The 21,636-nt window shown below is 39.4% G+C and overlaps 1 protein-coding gene across 3 annotated transcripts in view; it reads right to left on the reverse strand.

Annotated features, from left to right (window-relative positions):
* The window catches only part of PLD1 (phospholipase D1), a 209,754-nt gene that overhangs the window by 42,561 nt on the left and 145,557 nt on the right, over positions 1 to 21,636 (reverse strand). For all 3 annotated transcript variants that reach the window (XM_063704354.1, XM_055381467.2, XM_055381468.2), the window contains 3 exons: positions 18,434 to 18,544; positions 15,592 to 15,680; positions 1,302 to 1,415 (listed from right to left, as the gene is read on the reverse strand). In XM_063704354.1, the coding sequence (XP_063560424.1) occupies positions 1,302 to 1,415; positions 15,592 to 15,680; positions 18,434 to 18,544 (314 nt within the window). The remainder of the gene's footprint in view (positions 1 to 1,301; positions 1,416 to 15,591; positions 15,681 to 18,433; positions 18,545 to 21,636) is intronic.

The following is a 21,636-nucleotide window of genomic DNA, read 5'->3' on the forward strand; positions in this document are numbered from 1 at the left end:
CAGCTGGTTCGAAGGCAAGAAAATAGTCATAGAAAACAATTACAATTGACAATATTACAAAAATAATATTAGAATGGCGAATGAAATTGATAAAATTCAATTAAACATTATGTCAGAGCCTTAAATACTTGAAAAGCTTTGTTTATCATTTTATAAATCAGATAATATTAGAAATGTGCAAATCTTCAGTCCAAGTATATAGGCCAAAGCACAGTTAAAGCTCTCTTGTACTGTAACTAGGCAGAAGCACCCTGGAGGAAACAAACAAACAAAAATCTTTCCTTGAAATCCTGGCAGATAAACAGATACAAGCTTGAAACATCAGTAAGAAAAAAGAGGATTAAAAAAAAATGTCCACTACAATGGTGCACTCGAACTGTGCACAGATCCTCCAGCAGGAGCATCTGGCGAGGGGGCCCAAGCAGGAGGGCATCTAAGTCTCCACCCCCGATTTGACCAAGGCCCTGACCCCTAATCTGCTTTACTTACCAAAGGTTCTATGTAAAGTATCATTTGTCCTCTCCCACCTTTCAGAAGGGTTTGATTAGAAAGGTGAGAAACTACAGGTGGTTCAGAAAAATAAGAGATTTTGGTTAAGTGACCCGGAGAGAAGGTCAGAAGTGCATTTCCATCCCCGTCTATGCAGGCTCTCTAGCCTGTGCTCCCCCAACCCACCAGCTAGCACTTTCCAGCCCTTTTCACAATGCTCCAGTGGCCAAATCTGAAGCTTCAAGAGGAACCCAAGTGTGCCCTTTTAAATAAACATAAAAACTCAGCTTTTAAAAATATCAAGCACAAAACTTTCCCTAAAATTTTAACAAAGATGTGGTAGAGAAAACAAAATTCCGGGAATTTATTTACTAACAGAGGCTATCATTATCAACCTTGTTGAAGGACTTGCTACCTAAAGAATCATAACCAAACACAAGCAAATCTTACCATTTCAGGCATTTAATTTTTTCTCTATTTACTGCAAAGTACATGTAAAGCTCAATAGCTATTTACCCACTTAAAGATAAGTTTTAATCAACATTATACATATATAGAAATAGTAACTATACAAGAAGGACTAATATTTTAGTTCTTTTATGTTTGCCATGTGTCTTAGGCCAATCATTTATCATTGTAGGCTCCATTTGAATTTTATCAACTAGCAAACGGGCCAAGATTTGAAAGTAAAATAAAGTGTTCATTTGTTCCCCACTCCACTGAATGGATGTGGAGAAACACTGCCATTCCCTTCATCAGCTTACAGGATGCGTGACCGAAAGCTCAAAATAGACCATTTAGAGTTTTGGCACCTGTAGTTGAAGTGCATGATTGCCTGTAGAGCATTTCCTCCGCCGGTTGAAATGTCTCCTTCGAACCCTGGCAGAAGTGGTATCACGACATATACCCGGTATTTCTGGTTTTCCCTGCAAAGGTCAGATGCAGAGAAATTCACCCAAAAAATAAAAGGTAGTATCAATTTTAGATGACAGCCAAGCAGTTCACATGGTTTTTGAGATTGAGTGAATGGCTTCCTACAACACGTTCTGTCACATTTCAGGACTTGGGAGGGTGTGCTGTTGGACTGGAGGACAGAAGCTGTCATCCAGGCTATCGCTTCATAGCCTGAATAACAAGCTAAACTTGGCAGTAAAGTAGAAATTGTACCCATTGTCTCTCTACAGCATAATCGCTTGTAGGACAAAATGCAGTGTAAGAAATCCTTGCTTGGATCCCATGGAAAGAGGCGGGTAGGGGAGGCTATAACAAAGTTTTGGAAAAAGAACTTAATAGTTAACACAGTACCTAGCTAGAACCGTGGAAACAGTAGACATTCAGTTAATAATTGTTGAGTAAATCAGTTCTCATAGCCTAGATCGCAGGGGCAAAAAGACACACTGGATCCATTACATTTTCCAAAACAGAAGTCATCATTATCTACTTAGAAACTCTGAGTTTTCAGCTGTAAAATGTTACCCTAGGCCCTTTAAGAATTCTGAGTGGCCGGCCGGGCGTGGTGGCTCATGTCTGTAATCCCAGCACTTTGGGAGTCCGTGGCAGGTGGACCACGAGGTCAAGAAATTGAGACCATCCTGGCTAACACGGTGAAACCCCGTCTCTACTAAATATACAAAAAATTAGCCGGGCGTGGTGGCGGGCGCCTGTAGTCCCAGCTACTTGGGAGGCTCAGGCAGGAGAACTGCGTGAACCCGGGAGGCGGAGCTTGCAGTCAGCAGAGATCGCGCTACTGCACTCCAGCCTGGGTGACAGAGCGAGACTCCATCTCAAAAAAAAAAAAAAAAAAAAAAGAATTCTGAGTGGCCAGTATGTATATTTAAGTCCCCTGAACATACAACACAATATTTCATGTCCCATTCTCTCAAGTGATTAATGACAACCTTTGAAAGAAAATGAATTCTACTCAATGACATAACAATAGAAGAAGAAAGTGTAGCTTTCTCTCTTTGACGGGCATTCAGAAAATCAGAAATTTGAAGTATGCTCCAAATAGGTACCATTTATTCAGAATCAAAAGCTATTAACGTTCTTGTCTCTATTTATAGGATATACAGGGAGAAGAAAAAGCCTAGAAAGGAATGTGACATACACTGTGATCAATGAATCTCGCTGGGATATCCGGGAGGACTATATTCACACAAAGGTGTTGTCATTGGTTAATTTTCAAGTCCGATCCTACTTAAACTTCTCATTTCTAAAGTGCATTTTCTTCTAAACAACTAAATTTGTCTTTCATGTGAATATTATCAGTACTCTTTGGGGCATCAGATTTTATTACTGATGTCTCTAAAGTCGATGTCAGGGCAAGTGGAAAGAGAAGTTCAGGGCAGAAATGACTACCAACAATGAAATTTGGAGGCCTGTGAGTTTGGCTGCCATGCTAAGAAACAAGGATCTTAACTAGGTTGTTGTAATGGCATGGATTATTCACTAGATGGCAAACATAGTTTGAGTTGGAAAGAAGACATTAAAAAATGTAAACCGTTCAAGTTTGCTGCTTGGTAAGAATAAAAGGCTCACATCCCTAAATGGTGAGCAGGATAGTGAAAAAGAACAGAAAAAAAAAAAGAAAAAGAAAAGAAAACCTAAGCTATTAAGCTATTTCCCCACAGCCAACATTTAAAAGTCAAAAAATTAAACTGGACAGTTAAAAATGGATGTCATTTGGCCTCAACTGCCTTTTCAGAATTCAGGATTATACTGCCTTACAGTATAATCCTCCCATCACCACAGCCCAGTGACAGGAGACTACCACCCTTTGTTCAGAGGTACACCTTCCTACTAATAAAGCTTGGCTCATCAGCCTTCTGGGCCTCCAGTGAATCCCACTTCTTCTAGGTCACCTTATCGGCTATTTCCTCTGCCAAGCCACTTGGCCCTTCCAGTCAGAGTTGTTTTATTCTTGCCTCGGCACTCATAGCACATGGCCAGGATGTCTGTTCAGCACTCTTTCTGCTTTACACGATAGTGATACACACATCTGCTCTCTAGGCTATGTGATAAGCTCCTTTGAAACACAGGATGCCTGCCCACATATCTTTCTGGTTTTGGTAGTACCCAATCAAAGACCCTTGCACATGCTATGCACTCGGTATTATTTGCTTTAGGAGGATGGGATCAGGTTGGAAAAATGTTTCTGGGGAAGTTTCTGGTAGAGAAGAGGTTAAGCTGAACAGGAATTTTTTCCTTTAAATTAAATTACATTTTGTTTGTAAAGTGTATATAATATATTACATACATTTTTTTCTTTAAATAAAATTATATTTTATGTCTTTAAATTAAATTACATTTTATTGTGGTAAAATACATGTAATATAAAATTTGCCATTTTACCCTTTTTTTTTTTTTTTGACAGAGTTTCGCTCTTGTTGCCCAGGCTGGAGTGCAATGGTGCAATCTCGGCTCACCGCAACCTCCGCCTTCCAGGTTCAAGCAATTCTCCTGCCTCAGCCTCTTGAGTAGCTGGGATTACAGGTGTGCACCACCACGCCCGGGTAATTTTGTATTTTTAGTAGAGACGGGTTTTCTCTATGTTGGTCAGGCTGGTCTCGAACTCCTGACCTCAGGTGATCTGCCTCGGCCTCCCAAAGTGCTGGGCTTACAGGAGTGAGCCACCACGCCCAGCCCCCATTTTTAAGTGTACAGTTCAGTGGCATCAATTACATACACAATGTTGTACAACTATCATAATGATCTATTCCCAAACCTTTTCAACATCCCAGACAGAAACTCGGTGACTATCCAGTCATAACTACTCTGTTTTTGCCTGCCTGCACCCCCTGGAAACCTCTAATCTGCTTTGTCTCTATGAATCTGCTGGTTCTGGATTTTGCATATAATTAGAATCATACAATACTTGTCCTTTATGTCTGACTTGTTTCGCTTAGCATAACATCTTCAAGGTTCACCCATGTTGTAGCATGCGTCAGAATTCCCTCCTTTTTAAGACTGAATAATATTCCATGGTATGTACATATCACATTCATCTGTTAATGGACACTTATGTTGTTTCCACCTTTTGGCTATTGTGAATAATACTGCTATAATACTAGCATACAGTATCTGTGAGTCCCTGTTTTCAGTTCTTTGGGGTTTATATTCAGGAATGGAACTGCTGGGTCATGTGGTCATTCTATGTTTAGCATTTTGAGGAACTACCAAACAGGTTACTTTCAAATGAGTAACATATGCTTATAGTACAAAATGTAAGAGGTAGATGATTATACAGTGAAAAAAATTCTCTCTCACTCCTTCATCCTGAGGGCAACTCCTGTTAACAGTTTCCTCCACGTTCTTTTAGAAATAGTGTAAGAATTTATAGGAATATATGTATTTTTTCCTTCTACACAAATATTAGAATACTATAAACACTTTAAACACTTTTCTGAACATGATTTTTATCATTTAACAGGGTATCTTGGAAATCCTTCCACATAAGAACATAGTTACTTTTTTTTTTTTTTTTTTTTGAGACCCAGTCTCGCTCTGTCGCCTAGGCTGGAGTGCCGTGGTGCGATCTCGGCTCACTGCAAGCTCCACCTCCCAGGTTCATGCCATTCTCCTGCCTCAGCTTCCCGAGTAGCTGGTGCTACAATCGTCTGCCACCACGCCCGGCTAATTTTTTGTGTTTTTAGCAGAGACGGGGTTTCACCGTGTTAGCCAGGATGGTCTCGATCTCCTGACCTCGTGATCCACCCGCCTCGGCCTCCCAAAGTGCTGGTATTACAGGCGTGAGCCACCGCACCTGGCCAGAACATAGTTACTTTTTAAGAACAGGGAGGTAATATTCTACCATGCATCTGTACTTTAATATTTAAACCAGTTCTTTACTGATAGGCATTTAAATTGCTTCTAATTTTTTTTCTATTTCGAAGTAACTATTTTGATATTTACGCTGACTAACAAAAGTAATTTTTCACATTTGTTGGAAAAATCTTACAAGTGGTATTGCTGGTCTTTGACACAAATGTTTGTGATGATGTTTGTAGGAGACAGTTCTATTTTATCTTTTTTTTTAAGCAAAAATGATTTTACAAGGGAGATCTCATATGTACGATATTGAGAAATGTCCTATAAAAATATTATAAAACATTCTTGCAAATTTTAGTTTGTAGGAATCAGAATATTCACATTTTCTTGTTTTTGGGACTCTCTTAGCTCCATAACAAGCCCTTTGCTATTTTACAATATGGTAGCTCATAAATTTCCTGAATGATGAAAATTTTAAACTGTGTTCAGCAAACTAGTGGAAACTATTTAGATTTTCACTGCTGTAGAAAAAAGGGCTCTGGAATTTCAAACGCAAAATTGTGGTTGAATGTAAGCCAAAGCACAGAAGATTCCATGGGACACTGTGTCCAATCTGCCTCCTTGATCCAATCCACAGAGGACAAGAGTTCCAGCTGCTGAGGAATCCAATGTCCTTCGGAAATACTGAATCCTCACAACATGGGGGTGGTGGAAATGATAGCAATCAGCTTAGGGTAAGAATCTGAGCCCCTAGTGTATAAAATATTTATGATCTTAAAAGCAAGATAACGACTAGTGGGCACCAAGCCCCAGATAACTACCCATCATGCCAGCAATCACTTCATCCACATTAGTTCAAAGCAATTTCTACAAAACAGCATTCTCAGGCTTCTTGTTAAAAGTTTTTCTTCAAAATTCACTAACTCTTATGGCAGTGCTACATATAATAGCTAAACATTGGAAGTAAATGTCCAATAATAAAGGGATGGTTAACTAAATTATGTTGAGCCAGTCAATGGAATGATCACCTTGTAGCCACTAAAAATGACCGCTATGAAGGCTCAGTAGCACAATACTTCTGGTACTGTGTTAAAATGGCCCCAATGCAATGTTATAAGAGAATAAAAATGTGGCAGGCCAATGCTATAAAACATTAAATCATTTTTCCCTTTAAATGTGTTAACTTCCCCCACTCTGTGACCGGAGAAACGAAGCAGGCATTGCTCCCGGGGTGGCACTCTCAAAAGGGAAGCAGGACACAAAAACATCAACTTCTTTTAGATTTGGGGAACTGGAGAGAGATTCTCTAAGCTGAGGCAGGAGTGTAGAGAAATAAGAGCAAGACTCAGGGCAAGGAATCAGTCCTTTGGCCTCAAGCTGAGTTCGGGGGAAAACAGGATAGACCCCACTGTCTTTTCAATGTGAGGATATGAGAGCCAGGAGGATCTGTGCCTTGCTTTCAGGTGAACTCCAGAGAAATGTGGAGCGTGTGGTTCAGCAGCTATGCGATGTGGCAGGAGCAGAGGAGAAGTGGTAGAGAGTCAGGCCTGAAAGGTGAAGGCTGATGTCCCCAATCTACATTAAGCAGATGCCAGAACAGGCCGGAGGGAGATCAACACCAGTGTCTGGAAGCCCCTTTCCAAAGATCCAGGGCCCCATAGCATTAAGATCAAGGACAGGATGTGGAGGGAGAGGAGGCAGGAGTAGAACCCTGATGCTGAATATAGAAGGGAAATAATGAGAAATCACTGAATTTGGCCACATTTATCAGGAAGTGCCAAAACTAAAACTAAAACCCTTCCTATTGTGTGGAAATGCACTTGAGCTAGAAATTCAGATGAACTCTAGGAAAAGAAAATAAATTACAATTCAACAGAAAATAGTAGTGTGCGTGTATTAGCCGGGCGTGGTGGCGGGCACCTGTAGTCCCAGCTACTTGGGAGGCTGAGGCAGGAGAATGGCGTGAACCCGGGAGGAGGAGCTTGCAGTGAGCCAAAATCGCGGCACTGCACTCCAGCAGCCCGGGCGACAGAGCGAGAATCCGTCTCAAAAAAAAAAAAAAAAATTAATTTTAAAATTTTTGTGATTGCTATAAAGCTGTTTGTACCTTTAAAAGCAGAGTACGAATGTACCATGTAGATGGGTCACAGCAGTGATGTACCTCTACTTTCCTTTTCTTGTTTTTCTCTGCTGCATAAGCCCCTCCTCCTTCACCCACAGTCCCTCCTCAGCATGAAGGACAGTTAGGAGAAGCTTGATCTGCTCACAACTGGGTCTCAGGGTCTGGCAAGAAGCCCCGAGGAAGCTTGATATGCTTCGCTAGTGACAAGACACTTTATTTTTTTGAGAATTTGAGATTTATAGTTTGTATTTCATTACTGTAAACTTCAAGAGCTGCTATAAATCGTCTCATTGTTGTAGATTTTGCAGCAGTGAATACTGTCAGAAATAAGAATTGTGGTTAGGGCTTAGGGTGTGTGTGTGTGTGTGTAAAGAGAATTTTATACTATGGTGGTATCAATTATGTTGGAATTGGATCTGTAGCTTCTTGGTCGTTTGGAACATAACCCCTTTTATTTTGTGCTTGGAAAATCCTTTAAAAGGAGAAGATCCTTCTGGGCTTCAGTTTCCTCATCTGCACATGAAAGAACTGGCTAAAATCATGACTAGTCCACTAGAAATGCTGGCCCTATTTAGCACTGACTTTACCTATCCTCTATGTGACTTTATAGATTATGAACTATTATATATTGTGCACAAACACACATCATTTTTCTCATTGGTTATCTTTTGAAAATGGCAAGCTTTCAAACATAAGAATGCTGAGGGATTCCCCAGCATGTTTGACTTAGACTTCACCCTGGGCTTGAGTCTTTGGGAAGCCTAGCCCTGAGTGGCCCCCAAATGAGGTTATATAGAACCTTATACTAAACTGTTCCCACTATGGCCCAGACCGTTTTCATTGTCATTTTTAAGTCTCCTTCTTCCTTCCTCTCTTTTCCAGGGCACATGCTCAGGCTCAAAATGATTGCTGGCCCCTGCCCTGTGCTAATCTTTACATTTCTCTATCTGCTGAGGTTACCATTTTATACAATTTTTAGAATAGAATAAAAGCATTTACATGATCTAAATCAAAAGGTCTCCTGCCACGATCTGTTGTCATCTGTGTCCCAAGGTAACCTCTTCTCCAGAAATCGTACAGAGCTTGGGAGTTATCCCACAAGAAAAAATGTGAAACCAATGATTGGCATACTTAGATAAAATGTGTTTTGGCTGGACGCGGTGGCTCATGCCTGTAATCCCAGCACTTTGGCAGGCCGAGGCGGGCGGATCACAAGGTCAGCAGATCGAGACCATCCTGGATAATACAGTGAAACCCCGTCTCTACTAAAAATACAAAAAGTAGCCAGGTGTGGTGGCAGGCGCCTGTAGTCCCAGCTACTCGGGATGCTGAGGCAGGAGAATGGCGTGAACCTGGGAGGTGGAGTTTGCAGTGAGCCAAGATCGTGCCACTGCACTCCAGCCTGGGCAACAGAGTGAGACTCCTTCTCAAAAAAAAAAAAAAAAAAGGTACTGCAGCTGAATTTTCTTTAAGACAAGGCTTCTGAAACAAGCCCAACATGTCTTTTCAGTTTGGTACAAAATTATAGGATATAGTAATTATGGACATAGATTTTTCTTTAAACCCAAGAACTTTTAATCTATCAAACATTGCTTTTAAAAAATAAAACATTCATCTGATTTTTTTTTCTTTTTGTGACAGGGTCTTGCTCTGTTACCCAGGCTGGAGTGCAGTGGTGCAATCATGGCGCACTGCAGCCTTCACCTCCCAGGCTAAGAGATCCTCCCACCTCAGCTTCCCGGATGGCTGGGACCACAGGCATGTACCAGCACACTCAGCTATTATTTTATTTATTTATTTTTTTTTATAGAGACTAGGTCTCACTATGTTGCACAGACTGGTCTTGAACTCCTGAACTCAAGTGATCTTCCTGCCTCAGCCTCCCAAAGTGCTAGAATCAAAGGCATAAGCCACAGTGCCCAGCTCATTCAATTTTTTATATTTCAAAATAAAGTATTTTTCACAGATTTCTGGGAGGCTTACCATTTGAAAATTTCTACATCCCTTGAAATGGGGGAAGCTTTGTAGCTTACTGGTAAAAAGCACAAGGTGAGGTCCTACAGACATGGTTTGAGTCCTACTCCTATCCAACCATAGCTGTATGACTTGGCTAAGTTATCTAAACTCACTAGGCCTCAGCTGCCTCATCTGTAGAATGGGAGTAATTACACAACCAATCCCATAAAGTTGATACAAAGACTGAATGAGGTAACACAGGTATAGCACTGATGATGTGGAAAGACTCAAAAACTATTTGGTAACATTTTTATTCAATTATATCAATTGGTGATTTCAATTAGAAGGCTTGCATATCTTCAAATAACAACAAAGTAAATAGCATCTAAAATTAAAACAATACTAAACTAAACACATAGTATGCTTCAGAATACATTTTGTTTTACTTTATATTTTGGGGAGAGTGTTATCAGATCAATAACAGGGAAATCAAAAATTGATTCCCAGGAAGAGTCAGCTATAGGTTTCTGGCAGCAAACCTCTAGACAGAGCATTGTAATCCTGTGCCTAAACCTGTCACATGATGAACAAGAGCCAGTCGTGAAAAACCAAAACACATTTTTCTTATCCAGAAGTAGCCATCCAATAATTTAAAATATGGAACATTTAAGCATCTTTTAAATTAAAACATTTCTTTTTCTAGCATAAATACTAATTTTGAAACAGCTGATTTGAATATGATGCCTCTTTATCCTTGCTTGAATTTACAGTGAACAACATATTTCCAGATGATGAATATCATGGAAATGCTATAATAAGTTCTTACATGAACTGGTGCTTTATAGCTTACAAACTACTTTCACATATATTCATATAAGCTACGTAGAACAGATAATATTATTCGTGGTTGGTGAAGAAACAGCGTGTCAGAAGGACAAACTGACGTACTCAGAAGGTCACATACCTGTGGATAACAGAGCTGGAGAGAATCCAGGTCTCCAGACATCTGGTCCCCCAATAATTTCAGATTTCCCAGTGTGCTATTTCCCATACCACCCACTTACAGGCAAGCAGTAGCTCTTCTACAGTTATAAGAAGCATGAGGGGCACTTTGGGAGGCCAAGGTGGGCAGATCACTTGAGGTTAGGAGTTCAAAGCTAGCCTGGCCGACATGGTGAAACCCCATCTCCACCAAAAATATAAAAAAATTAGCTGAGTGTGGTGGCGGGTGCCTGTAATCCCAGATACTCGGGAGGCTGAGGCAGGAGAATTGCTTGAACCCGGGAGATGGAGGTTGCAGTAAGCCAAGATCACACCACTGCACTTCAGCTTGGGTGACAGAGCAAGACTGTCTCAAAAAAAAAAAAAAAAAAAAGAAGCATGGTAAGTTTGAACAATGTTCAAAATTGTTGTTTTAATGTAGTTTAATAGCATATTTTAATGCAGTTTAATATTAAAACATAGAAGCATTAAGTCAACTGACTATTTTCATTGTGTGTGTCAACTGTTTGTTGCTAACACTATAAAATTCACTTTCTCACTTCCTGACTTTCTACCAAAGCAGAAAAATTATGCATGTCAAGTTTCCATGTGCAAAGATCTGAGAATCTCCTCAGAAACCATTCATTCATGGCACACAGTGTTTAAAAATGTGTCTACCTGGATCAGTTGGTCGTATCTTTTGGCTTAGTCAAACATGGCATAAAACAGTAAATTTTAGACTGTGGATTATGATTTTTTTTCTCTCTGATCGCCAATCACATTTGAGTTGTCAAAGAAAGGTTTCAAGTGGGTTGGGCAGCTGGCTTCAATTCTGAGACGGTTTTACTTATTAGAGTGAAGATTTGTTTTTTGTTTTTTTTTATTCTGATTCCCCCGGCTGTTCTTAGGTCAGCATGGGGTAAACATGAGTCTGAGGCTCTAGGTCATGTCAGAACATGAAGGCTTTGCAAAACTTATTTCTATAAAGAATTATGGCTGTTGAGAAGGAACCAGAGGAAGTGAGAGGAACCGAGAAATTGCTTAGGGGAATTGTTGTGAGGCTGGATTCCAACGCTGGCAGAAAAATAAAGACTTAGACCAGTCCAGGGAGTTGGCAATTTGAAGACTCAGATTTCTCCAGGGTAGGAGGGACCTGGCAGAGGGCCTATATTCTTTGGTGAGGCCTGGCTGACTGCGGACTGTCATTTCCCTCCATCTGCTTTGGGCTGCATTCTATTCTTTTTCAAATAGCCAAAATTATACTTGTTGCTAAGAATGTGACTTTGGCAGGGAAGTTCTGAGTCTCAGAAAAGTAGAGAACAGAGAAGTCTATGGAGAGAGAGGGGTAAGTTTGGGATGGCACATCATGGCGCCTAATTAGTGAAAAGGGGTCACCCCAGGGTGGCAACCTGCAAAATATGTTGTTTGTTTCATTTTTTATTTATTTATTTTTTTAGAGATGAGGCCTCATTCTATCTCCTAAGCTGGAGTGTAGTGGTGAGATTATATAGTTCACTGCAGGCTCATACTCTCAGGCTTAAGGAATCCTCTTACCTCAGCCTCCAAGTAGCTAGAACTACAGGCACACCAAAACATCTGGATAATTTTTTATTTTTTTGTAAAGACAGGTGGTCTCAAATTTCTAGCCTTTAGAAATCCTCCCACCTCTGCCTCCCAAAGTGCTGGGATTACAGGTGTGAGCCACCACACCTGCCCAAGATAAGCTTTTTAATTCTGCCTTTACCTTGCCTAACACAAGCTCACAGAACACAAGCTCACAGATTTGAAATTAAGTGAAAATATATTTTACAGTTGCAATTAACATAGGGAGATTAACAAGAATGCAGAGACGCCGGGGGTGAGGGGAACATAAAATATGTTTTGAGAATGTGTGTGTGTATCCACTGAAAGTCTAAATGTGTGACATATGTACCATTTTGAAAATGTGTCTGTCAAAAAAATGAGACTATTGAGAGATCAGAGCTAAATGACACACGGTTTATTTGAAATTTGATGAACTAATTTCCCATTTTTCACAAAGCAAACTTGAAATTGCCAGTCTTTAATGTGCTCTGTCAAACTCCAAGTGTAAGATACAATCTGCAACAGGTGCTATTTTACCATAATTTTTAAAGTCACAGATCCCTTTTCCTTTCAGGAGCAGCTCATAAGATCACTAGGAAATGTTCCATCAGAAAATATCTTGAAGTTTCTTGTAGCCCTAAAATATTATAATTTTATTTATTTATTTATTTATTTTGAGACAGAGTCTTGGTCTGTCACCCAGGCTGGAGTGCAATGGCATGATCTCGGCTCACTGTAATCTCCGCCTCCTGGGTTCAAGCAATTCTCCTACCGCAGCCACCTGAACAGCTGGGACTACAGTCATGCACCACCAAGCCCAGCTAATTTTTGTACTATTAGTAGAGACAGAGTTTCACCACACTGGTCAGACTGGTCTCAAACTCCTGACCTCAGGTGATCCACCCGCCTCGGCCTCCCAAAGTGCTGGGATTACAGGCGTGAGCCACCACGCCCAGCCTAATTTTATTATTTTAGAAGTCCAGATTTTTAAAGACAAATTACTACAGTAAAGAAAAATATTCCTGCAGGCTTCCAAACACTTAAAAACACATCTTTGGAACAGTATAAAATACCAGGGCCGGGCCCCGATCCAGGAAATTATGATCCAGTAAGCCTGGAGGTGAGTCAAGCTCTCTGTAATCTTGTAAAAGTCAGTGGTGATTTTGATGTGTAGTCACAGGTGAGATCCACTGTACACCTTGCAGGATATGATGGATGCTGTAGTGTGCTGCCTAGATCCCCTCACCATGGGATTAAGACATCCATCCCATCAGCTACTGAGCATGTAGGCCACGGAATACTCACAGTGAAGTCCTCCAGGTATGAAAAGTATGGAGTCCTCCATAGGTGAAAGGGACCTGCCTCACTCAAGGTCATTCCCACTCCCTAGGGTCAGCCTGCATCCAATGGCTGGTCAATAGGGGAAGGGAACTACAGGCCCAACACATTTGCCTCAGCTTGGGGAAGCCCTGAATGGGTTTTTAATCCTAACCATCAATGCACTAGAATCATGTGGTGTGAGGGGAAGCATTGGGTTGAAAGTCCAAAGATTTAGGCTCAAAGCTGTTTTTTGCCTATTGTGGTTAGTGGCCTAGACAAGTCACATAACCTCTTGAATCTCAGTTTTTAATCCTAAAAATGGGAACAGCAACAACAGCAATAATAACAATAACAACAACAAATACATGACCTACTCTCAAGCGTAGTTGTGAAGATTCAGTGAGATAATGTAGTTATAAACTGTGAATCACATACAATGCTGGTAGTTACTGTTATAATATGTCCTTAAGTATAAAAGTCCCCAAATATTATGTGAAAAAAGATATCAAAGTACCACATGACACTGGAAGTAAAAAATGTTTTAATTCCCAAATGCATATGCACTTATTCTTCACTGCATGCATTCAATGACTTAAAGTAATGAAATATAATGGTTTTGCTTATGTGTTTGTACTGCTACTTTTAAATGGAGCTGAAATCAGCCATAAGAAATTGTCCCTGGTGCCAAGACAATTCAATGTGGAAAGAATAGTCTTTTTAACAAATGGCGCTAGGGCAACTCTATATCCATCAACAAAAGAATAAAAAGTTGGGCCCCTAACTCACCCCATATATAAAAAGTAACAAAATGAGTCAAATATCTAAATGTAGGAGCTAACACTATAAAATTCCCAGGAGAAAACAGGCATAAATCTTCACGATCCTAGATCAGGCAGTGATTTCTTAGATATCACTATCTATATTCCTTAGATACCAAAAGGACAAGGGATACAAGGAAAAAAATAGATAAGTTAGCTTTTATCAAAATAAAAAAATTTTCTGTTTCAAATGATACCAGCAAGAAAGTAAAAAGACAAGCCATCGAATGGGAGAAACTAGGAATCATATATCTGATATGAGACTTGTATCTAGAATGTATAAAGAATTCTTACAACTCAAAAATAAAAAGTCAAATACCCCAGTGAACAAATGGGCAAGGGATTTGAGTAGACATTTCTCCATAGATAATACACAAATGGCCAATAAGCACACACAAAGAAGCTCAGTATCATTAGTCATTAGAGAAATTCAAATGAAAATCACAATGAAATACCATTTCTTAAATGGTATTTCACACCTACTAGAATGACTATAATCAAAGAGAGAGATAATAATAAGTATTGGCAAATACAGAGAAACTGGACCTCTCATATACTATGGGAATATAAAATGGCAGAGCCGCTTTGGAAGACAGTCTGGCAGTTCCTCAAAATGTTAAACATAGAGTTAGCTATAACCTGACAATTCTACCCCTAGAGAAATGAAAATATATATCTGCACAAAAACTAGTAAAGGATGTTTATAGCAGCATTATTTATAATAGGCAAAAAGTAGAAACAACCCAAGTGTCCATCAACTAATGAATGGATAAATACAACGTGGTATATCCACATCATGGAATATTATCAGGCAATAAAAAGAAATGAAACACTGATACATGCTATAATAATAGATAAGCTTCAAGAACATTATGCTAAGACAAATCAGTCATAAAAGACCACATATCGTGTGACTCCATTTATACAAAATGCCCAGACTAGGCAAATCTATAGAAAAAGAAAAATCAGTGGTAGCCAGGGGCTAAAAATAGAAGGAATGGGTAATGACTGCTAACGGGGTTTCTTTCTGGGTGGATGAAAATGTTCTAAAATTGACTAGGTGGTGGTTGTGCAACTCTGTGAATACACTAAAAATCACTGAATTGTATAGTTTAAGTGGCTGGATTATACAGTATGTAAATTCTATCTCAGCAAACCAATTATTAAAAAAAATCTCATGAGCTGAATAAATATGACATATGGTAACAAGAATTTAAATATAACCCATAGCAAAATATTATGTCTGTTTTGCTTTTTTAAGCAAACACAGCTCACAGTCTGCTATTAAATAAAACAAATCACAAACCTCATGTGTGGGAAACAGACTGGCCAGGAAGAAATTTTTGTGCCCTGGAAGAATTCAAATTCCCTAGAAAGGGCAGTCAAAAATTTTTAGCAACTGACTGAGACTAAAGGCATCAATAACCTATTGCTGGCTGGACCAAATTTAAGCTGCTAGGAAATGACAGTACTTTAAAAATGGGCTTTGCAAAGTCATTTTAGTAATAAATACAAGAACATCTGCAGCAAGAACTCTCAGCCAAAGGCTGTTACCTGTGAGCTTTCAGGATCCTCTGGGCAATGGCATCGCCTATCTTGTTGAACACAACTTTGTCATCAGCACAGCTTATGAAAAACTGGTTCTATGAGAAATAAACAAGACAATCATGTTAGTCTTTATTTTCTTAGCAATATACATAAGAACAATACTGTAATATATTTTTAAAAATGTTTCACACAGCAGATGTGTTCTGATCACTGAAATCACATCAAGAAAGTCAACGACACAGAATAAAAGCCGCCTCATCTCACTCAGGGTTTCATCTGATTCCAGGTCATATCACCTGTAACACTTAATCAAGTGGAAAGTTACACTATATTATTTCACCATGAGAATTCCTTATAGGTGATTTTCTAAATTACATTCTCAGAATACTTAGGAACACTGCAAATTTAATCAATAGGGAAACTAGTTTTTTTCAGATTCACATGTTGTATAAATGCTTATGATTAAAAATTCTATATTGGCAAACATTCTATCTCATGCTAAGCTTGCTTTTTTAACAGGGTGGATGGTAAAGCCTGGTCTAGTTTTCTCCACCCTTTCTCCATTATTTCCTGGTATCTGCTTTCACCTTGTCTTGTTTGTCTGGGTCTCTTATTATCTCTGAACTTCTATTTTAAGTAGCCTCAACTCTCTCTTGTATGTTGCATATATATAAGCCAGTTAATAAAATAAAAAATGTTTTTTTCCTCTAAGTACTTCTGCTATTTATATACCTACAAAATAGTCTTTAAAACTGTTACTAGAAAACAAGTTACGACATTATCATAACAGTGCAAAATATTTTGTTGCTGCATAAAGGAATGTGAAAAATTTGGTGCAAATATTACTAACGTTATGTGTTCAAATAGAATAGATTGTTATAACACATCTGTAATTTATAAGGACAATTATCACAAAGTAATATTTGTTAATCATCTCAAGGTAAAGAGATATATATGTAACAACTCGTAATTATCATCCCTTTGTGGCATTATCATTTTTATGACTATATAAGCTTTTATACTTAAGTGCATAAATCTGTAAAATGCCTCCAGAAGACAAACTTACAGGAAGACACGGTGCAGAAAGTCTTTTGAGAATGTGATTCCCCTTAGGGCATCAGACAATCAAAATCTCATTGGCAACCAAACCATGTTTCTTTTTCTGAATTCATATTATAAAGAAGCTTAGCATGCCTCAGCAGCTGTAAACACAGACTGGCTACATGTCATGTCCTTTACTTCTCCTTTTTTGGAAGAGTCGGATGAATGCTGACTGCTTATCTTGACTAGAGGAGTGTCAACCAGGTCTATGTCCCAACTATGTATACCTACATGGCATTACTGACATCATTTAATACTATCGTCACATTAAAAAGAAAAGCTGATTTTTTTTTATTTTTTTTATTTTTTTGAGATGGAGTCTCACTTTTGTCACCAAGGCTTGAGTGCAATGGCACAATCTCGGCTCACTGCAACCTTCGCCTCCCGGGTTCAAGTGATTCTCCTGCCTCAGCCTCCCAAGTAGTTGGGATTACAGGTGCCCGCCACCACGCCCGGCTAATTTTTTTGTATTTTTAGTAGAGACGGGGTTTCACCATGTTGGCCAGGCTGGTCTCGAGCTGCTGACCTCAGGTGATCCACCCGCCTTGGCCCCCTCAAAGTGCTGGGATTACAGGCATGAGCCACCGTGCCTGGCCAGAAAAGCTGATGTTAATGCTACTAAAAAGAGATGAAGCAAAATGATTCTGGGCAATAGATGAGCCAGCCTTCACATCTTTCCATCTCTATGGTATAATTGTTGAAATTAATAATACTAATAGCATTACTAAGCTCCAGACTTTATGCAGAGTTCGCTCATTTTCCACTAATGTCCTATATCTATTCCATGATGCCATTCAGGATACCACACTGCATTTAGCCAGCTAATATATTATATTTAACTTAGGTTTCTCTAGCCAGGCTCATGAAACAAATAAAGCTCCAATTCTTCCCTGCTTGTCTCTAACGAATTGTTGCTGTGCAGAGCGGGAGAGGGCCAGGACCCAAGGGGAAGAAAAACAGGGCTAGAATGGTTTTCCTCAGTTAACCCATTCCCCTATCTACCTTTAAAAAATTCAATGGGAAAGAAAAGACTCGAATAAAGAAGGAAATTATGCTATGATTTATTTTTTCCATTATTGTGACTTTTTATTTTCTCAGGGTTTTTCAAGTTCTCTGAACTATTTTTATATTCACTTTGAAGAGTAATTTAAGTTCCCAAACTAATCTCAGTGTCCCCAGATTTTCTCATATGCTCTAAAAATTCTGGGATGAAAAAAAGCTTCAAAATCAATAGTAGTTCACACAGGATTGAAGAAGGTGGTACCTGCTCTTAATGTTCTCACATCTTCCTTTTCCACGTTCTTTTCCCTGCGCTCTCCCTACTCCGCCATGCCCAAACCAGTGGCATCCAGTGGTCTCTATTTTAGCAACTCACCCCTGTGTGTGCTCTCCTGAAATAGAACTTGCTTCACACTTAAACCCTCCAACCCAAGCGAAATCAAAACTTACCTATCCATGTTGGGGTATTTCTGTCTAATACTATTACAATGAGTTGATGATGCATTTTAACAGCAAAGATTTGTGAGACTCCCAATAGAATCTTGAGTTAATGACAATGCAGAGCCAGTTCCAGGTATGCTTGGGAGGTCAAAATTCAGGTGATATGAACCAGAGCTTCTCCAGCACTTTTCACGCCTCAAAATATACTTATTGATATGACGGGTCCTAAGTTTGGGGACCCTGAAATCTCTGCATGATATTTATGGGAAGGCAGTTTCTCACACGAATTTACATGAGCAAGACTTACTTCGATATAGATATAGTGCCTGCTGTTCTCTATCACATGGACGTAAGCGGCGTGGATGGACTCTTCATGGTACTTTATACCAGCAGACCAATCAGCAGCAGAGCGGAGCAACTACAAGGGAGCAATCAGAAATGAACAAGTATTAGCAATGGAGAGGACATCAGATATATTAATACAATGAAGTCACTCCTTTTTCTTCCAGACGACTGAATGATTACAGTGGCTTGAGTGTCATGTGTGAACCAAAGGAGAGTAGTGGGGTGGGGAATGCTGCTAAGGAAGAGGGGAGAAAGGGGGCAACTGGTCCTTGGATGTAGTCCATAAGGAAGGTCCTCAGCTGGAAATCACATCCTGAATATACCCTCTTTCATCCAGGATTATTTTCATTCAAAACTGGAAACCACAAATTGTGGTTTCTACAAAGACTATTTCAGAAGTACCTCTTCTGGTGGCTGTGAGTATGGTAACCATTTGTATTCCTTTCCTATGACAGTCCCTCAATTATACCACAATCCCTGTTGTTTTGGTGCATTTATTCAGAGCACCCATCTTTACTCTTAAAAGGGTACTGGTTTGGACCATATGGTATGGCCATCCTAGCTCTGACTTAACAATGTGATTATTCCTTTTCCCCTAAATAGATATTGTTCAGATTAATACATTCTAAAAGGTAGTTCATTTGGCATGTGATCTTCATTCTACCTTTAATAGCTGTCTGTTCCATGGCACGCCACTTTAGTCTAAACTTTCTAATGGCATAATAAAGGAAATTAATCACAGGAAAGAGAACTGGGGCTCAGAGAAGCAAAGAAACTTGCATGGTGTCACAGAGGTACTAGCATCAGCAACACAGCTTGAACTTGCTTTTTGTCATTCCATATCCGAAGTTTTTCTACTATGCCACACTGTTTTGCCATTTCATCACACGTGTGTGGCATGCCAGTCAATTTGGGGTTGATCCCATCACCTCAGATTAAACCCATCAAAGTGGAGCTCCTGACTTTTTTCTCTAAACTATTTCCCATTTCAAATACCCCACTGGCCAGGGGCATACCATCATTCTATTAGTCTTTGGCATGCCTCTTCTCCTTAGCGTCTATATTCAATCTCACATCTACTTCAGTTTATTCTTTGGAGGATTTCTCAGATTTGCTGCTTTCTCATCGCTCACACTGCCTCGCTCTACGCAGACACTCACCTGTCCAGGCTGGATTACTCGAGCTTCTTCTCGCTCAGACACCTGAATATAGGTTATATACGCTGATGCAGAGCAGGACTGTCTAGGTTCAAAGTCTGGCTCAACTATTTACTGGCTGTTGATCGTGTTTCTTAACCTCTTTGTGCCTCAGATTTTTGTTCTATAAAATGGAGTTCTACTTTATAGGGTCATAGAGAGGATTAAGTGAATTACCGTGAAATGTGTAGCAGGAGGCCTGGTATCTATTAAGTGATTATAAGTGTTATATTAATGAGCATTAGAAGATGTGTTTGAGCTGTGGCAGGTCATGTCAGGGATGCTGCAGAGCAGACTGTGGCTGTGCACAGAAGAAAGGATGAGAGAACATGGAAAGAAGGTGTTCTCAACACTCAGCAACCATTGGTCATCACTTTTTTCCAACATTCTAACTAGCATTGCAGTATGATGTTGGCATATAGTAGGTGCTTAAACAATAGCATGACACACAGAATTACTATAAAAATAATATTTGCTATTTCTGGTTTGAAATGAATATTAAAACTGTCCCTTATAAGGTCAACTGATATTGAAAATAAAAAGAATGGTCCCATACTCATTAGGAATATACAAAGTGATCCAATACATAATCAGTTCTATGTCTGCTGTATATAAAAGGCCTGGAAACATTCTTGCTCAAATCAATAACTTTAAAGTTGCAACTATAAGGCCATTAAATCCAAAACTCACACTTACTAAAAATCGCTGACTGTGCCATCCTCAGTAGTGTTATTTCTTTATCCAATATGAGGTATTTATTACAAAATATCGCCAATCAAAGCATTAAAAAAATTATCAGATGAATATGTGCAACAAAATTTCAAAATTTAATTGTCAACATGAATATATTAAATATCATAGAAGAGAACTCATAAGGAAAATTTAGATAAATATTATCCATACTGGAAAAATATCATGATTTTACATCATCTCCAAGGAGCTGCATTATTATTCATCAGGTAGAAAAAACAAAGGTTGAAGAAATAGAAGTTTTAATTCTTAGTCCACTCAAATTAATGTTTAATTTTGTTACTAAGGAACATAGCACTGAAAATGCAGGCTACTTTGAGAAGATTCTCATGCTATCCTGATGTAATTCTATACAACTCTGGAGGCAGTGTATACAATTGCAGATTACACTGGAAAGAAGTGAACCTCCAGGGTTTTTTTTGTTTTTTTTTTTTTTTTTTTTTGAGACGGAATCTTGTTCTGTTGCCCAGGCTGGAGTGCAGTGGCGTGATCTTGGCTCACTGAAACCTCTGTCTCCTGGGATCAAGTGATTCTCCCACCTCAGCCTCCCAAGTAGCTGGGATTACAGGTGTGTGCCACCATGCCCAGCTAATTTTTTTATTTTTAGTAGAGACGGGGTTTTGCCATGTTGGCCAGGCTGGTCTTGAACTCCTGACCTCAAGTGATCCACCCGTCTCAGCCTCCCAAAGTGCTGGGATTACAGGCGTGCGCCACCACGCCCGGTCGGAATCTCCATGATGTTTAAATGACTTGTCCAAAGTGTAAGAGCATTTACATATAATTTAAATATCGTGGAGGTTCAGTTTCCTCCACTGTACAACTGAGACCTCTCCCCATCCCCTAAAGCTGCTGTGAAGAAAAAAATGGCATAACAAACACAAAGTGATAATAATGGTATGTGGCACTTAGTACTAGATATTCTATATACAGTATGTCTACCTCTGTAAAAAGTTATAGGCAAAGTTTATAACCCACCCTTGCTGGTAACATCTGAGTTTTTCCCTCAAATCCAAAAACCTTATACTTTCTTTCCTTTCTCACTCTCAAAAGTTGCTCTGACTCAATGAACTCATTCACATAAGATTCAATAAACTCATTCACATAAGATACACATGAGAAGAATTACATCGATGTCAGCTTGCACATGAAGTCTAATAGATTCAGAGTGGCTTCCTGGACAGCTGGGTTAAGAGGCGATTCTTGAAAGCAGGTGCACTGG

The sequence above is a fragment of the Gorilla gorilla genome, chromosome 2 (assembly GCF_029281585.2).
Source record: "Gorilla gorilla gorilla isolate KB3781 chromosome 2, NHGRI_mGorGor1-v2.1_pri, whole genome shotgun sequence".
In the NCBI taxonomy this organism is placed as follows: domain Eukaryota; kingdom Metazoa; phylum Chordata; class Mammalia; order Primates; family Hominidae; genus Gorilla; species Gorilla gorilla.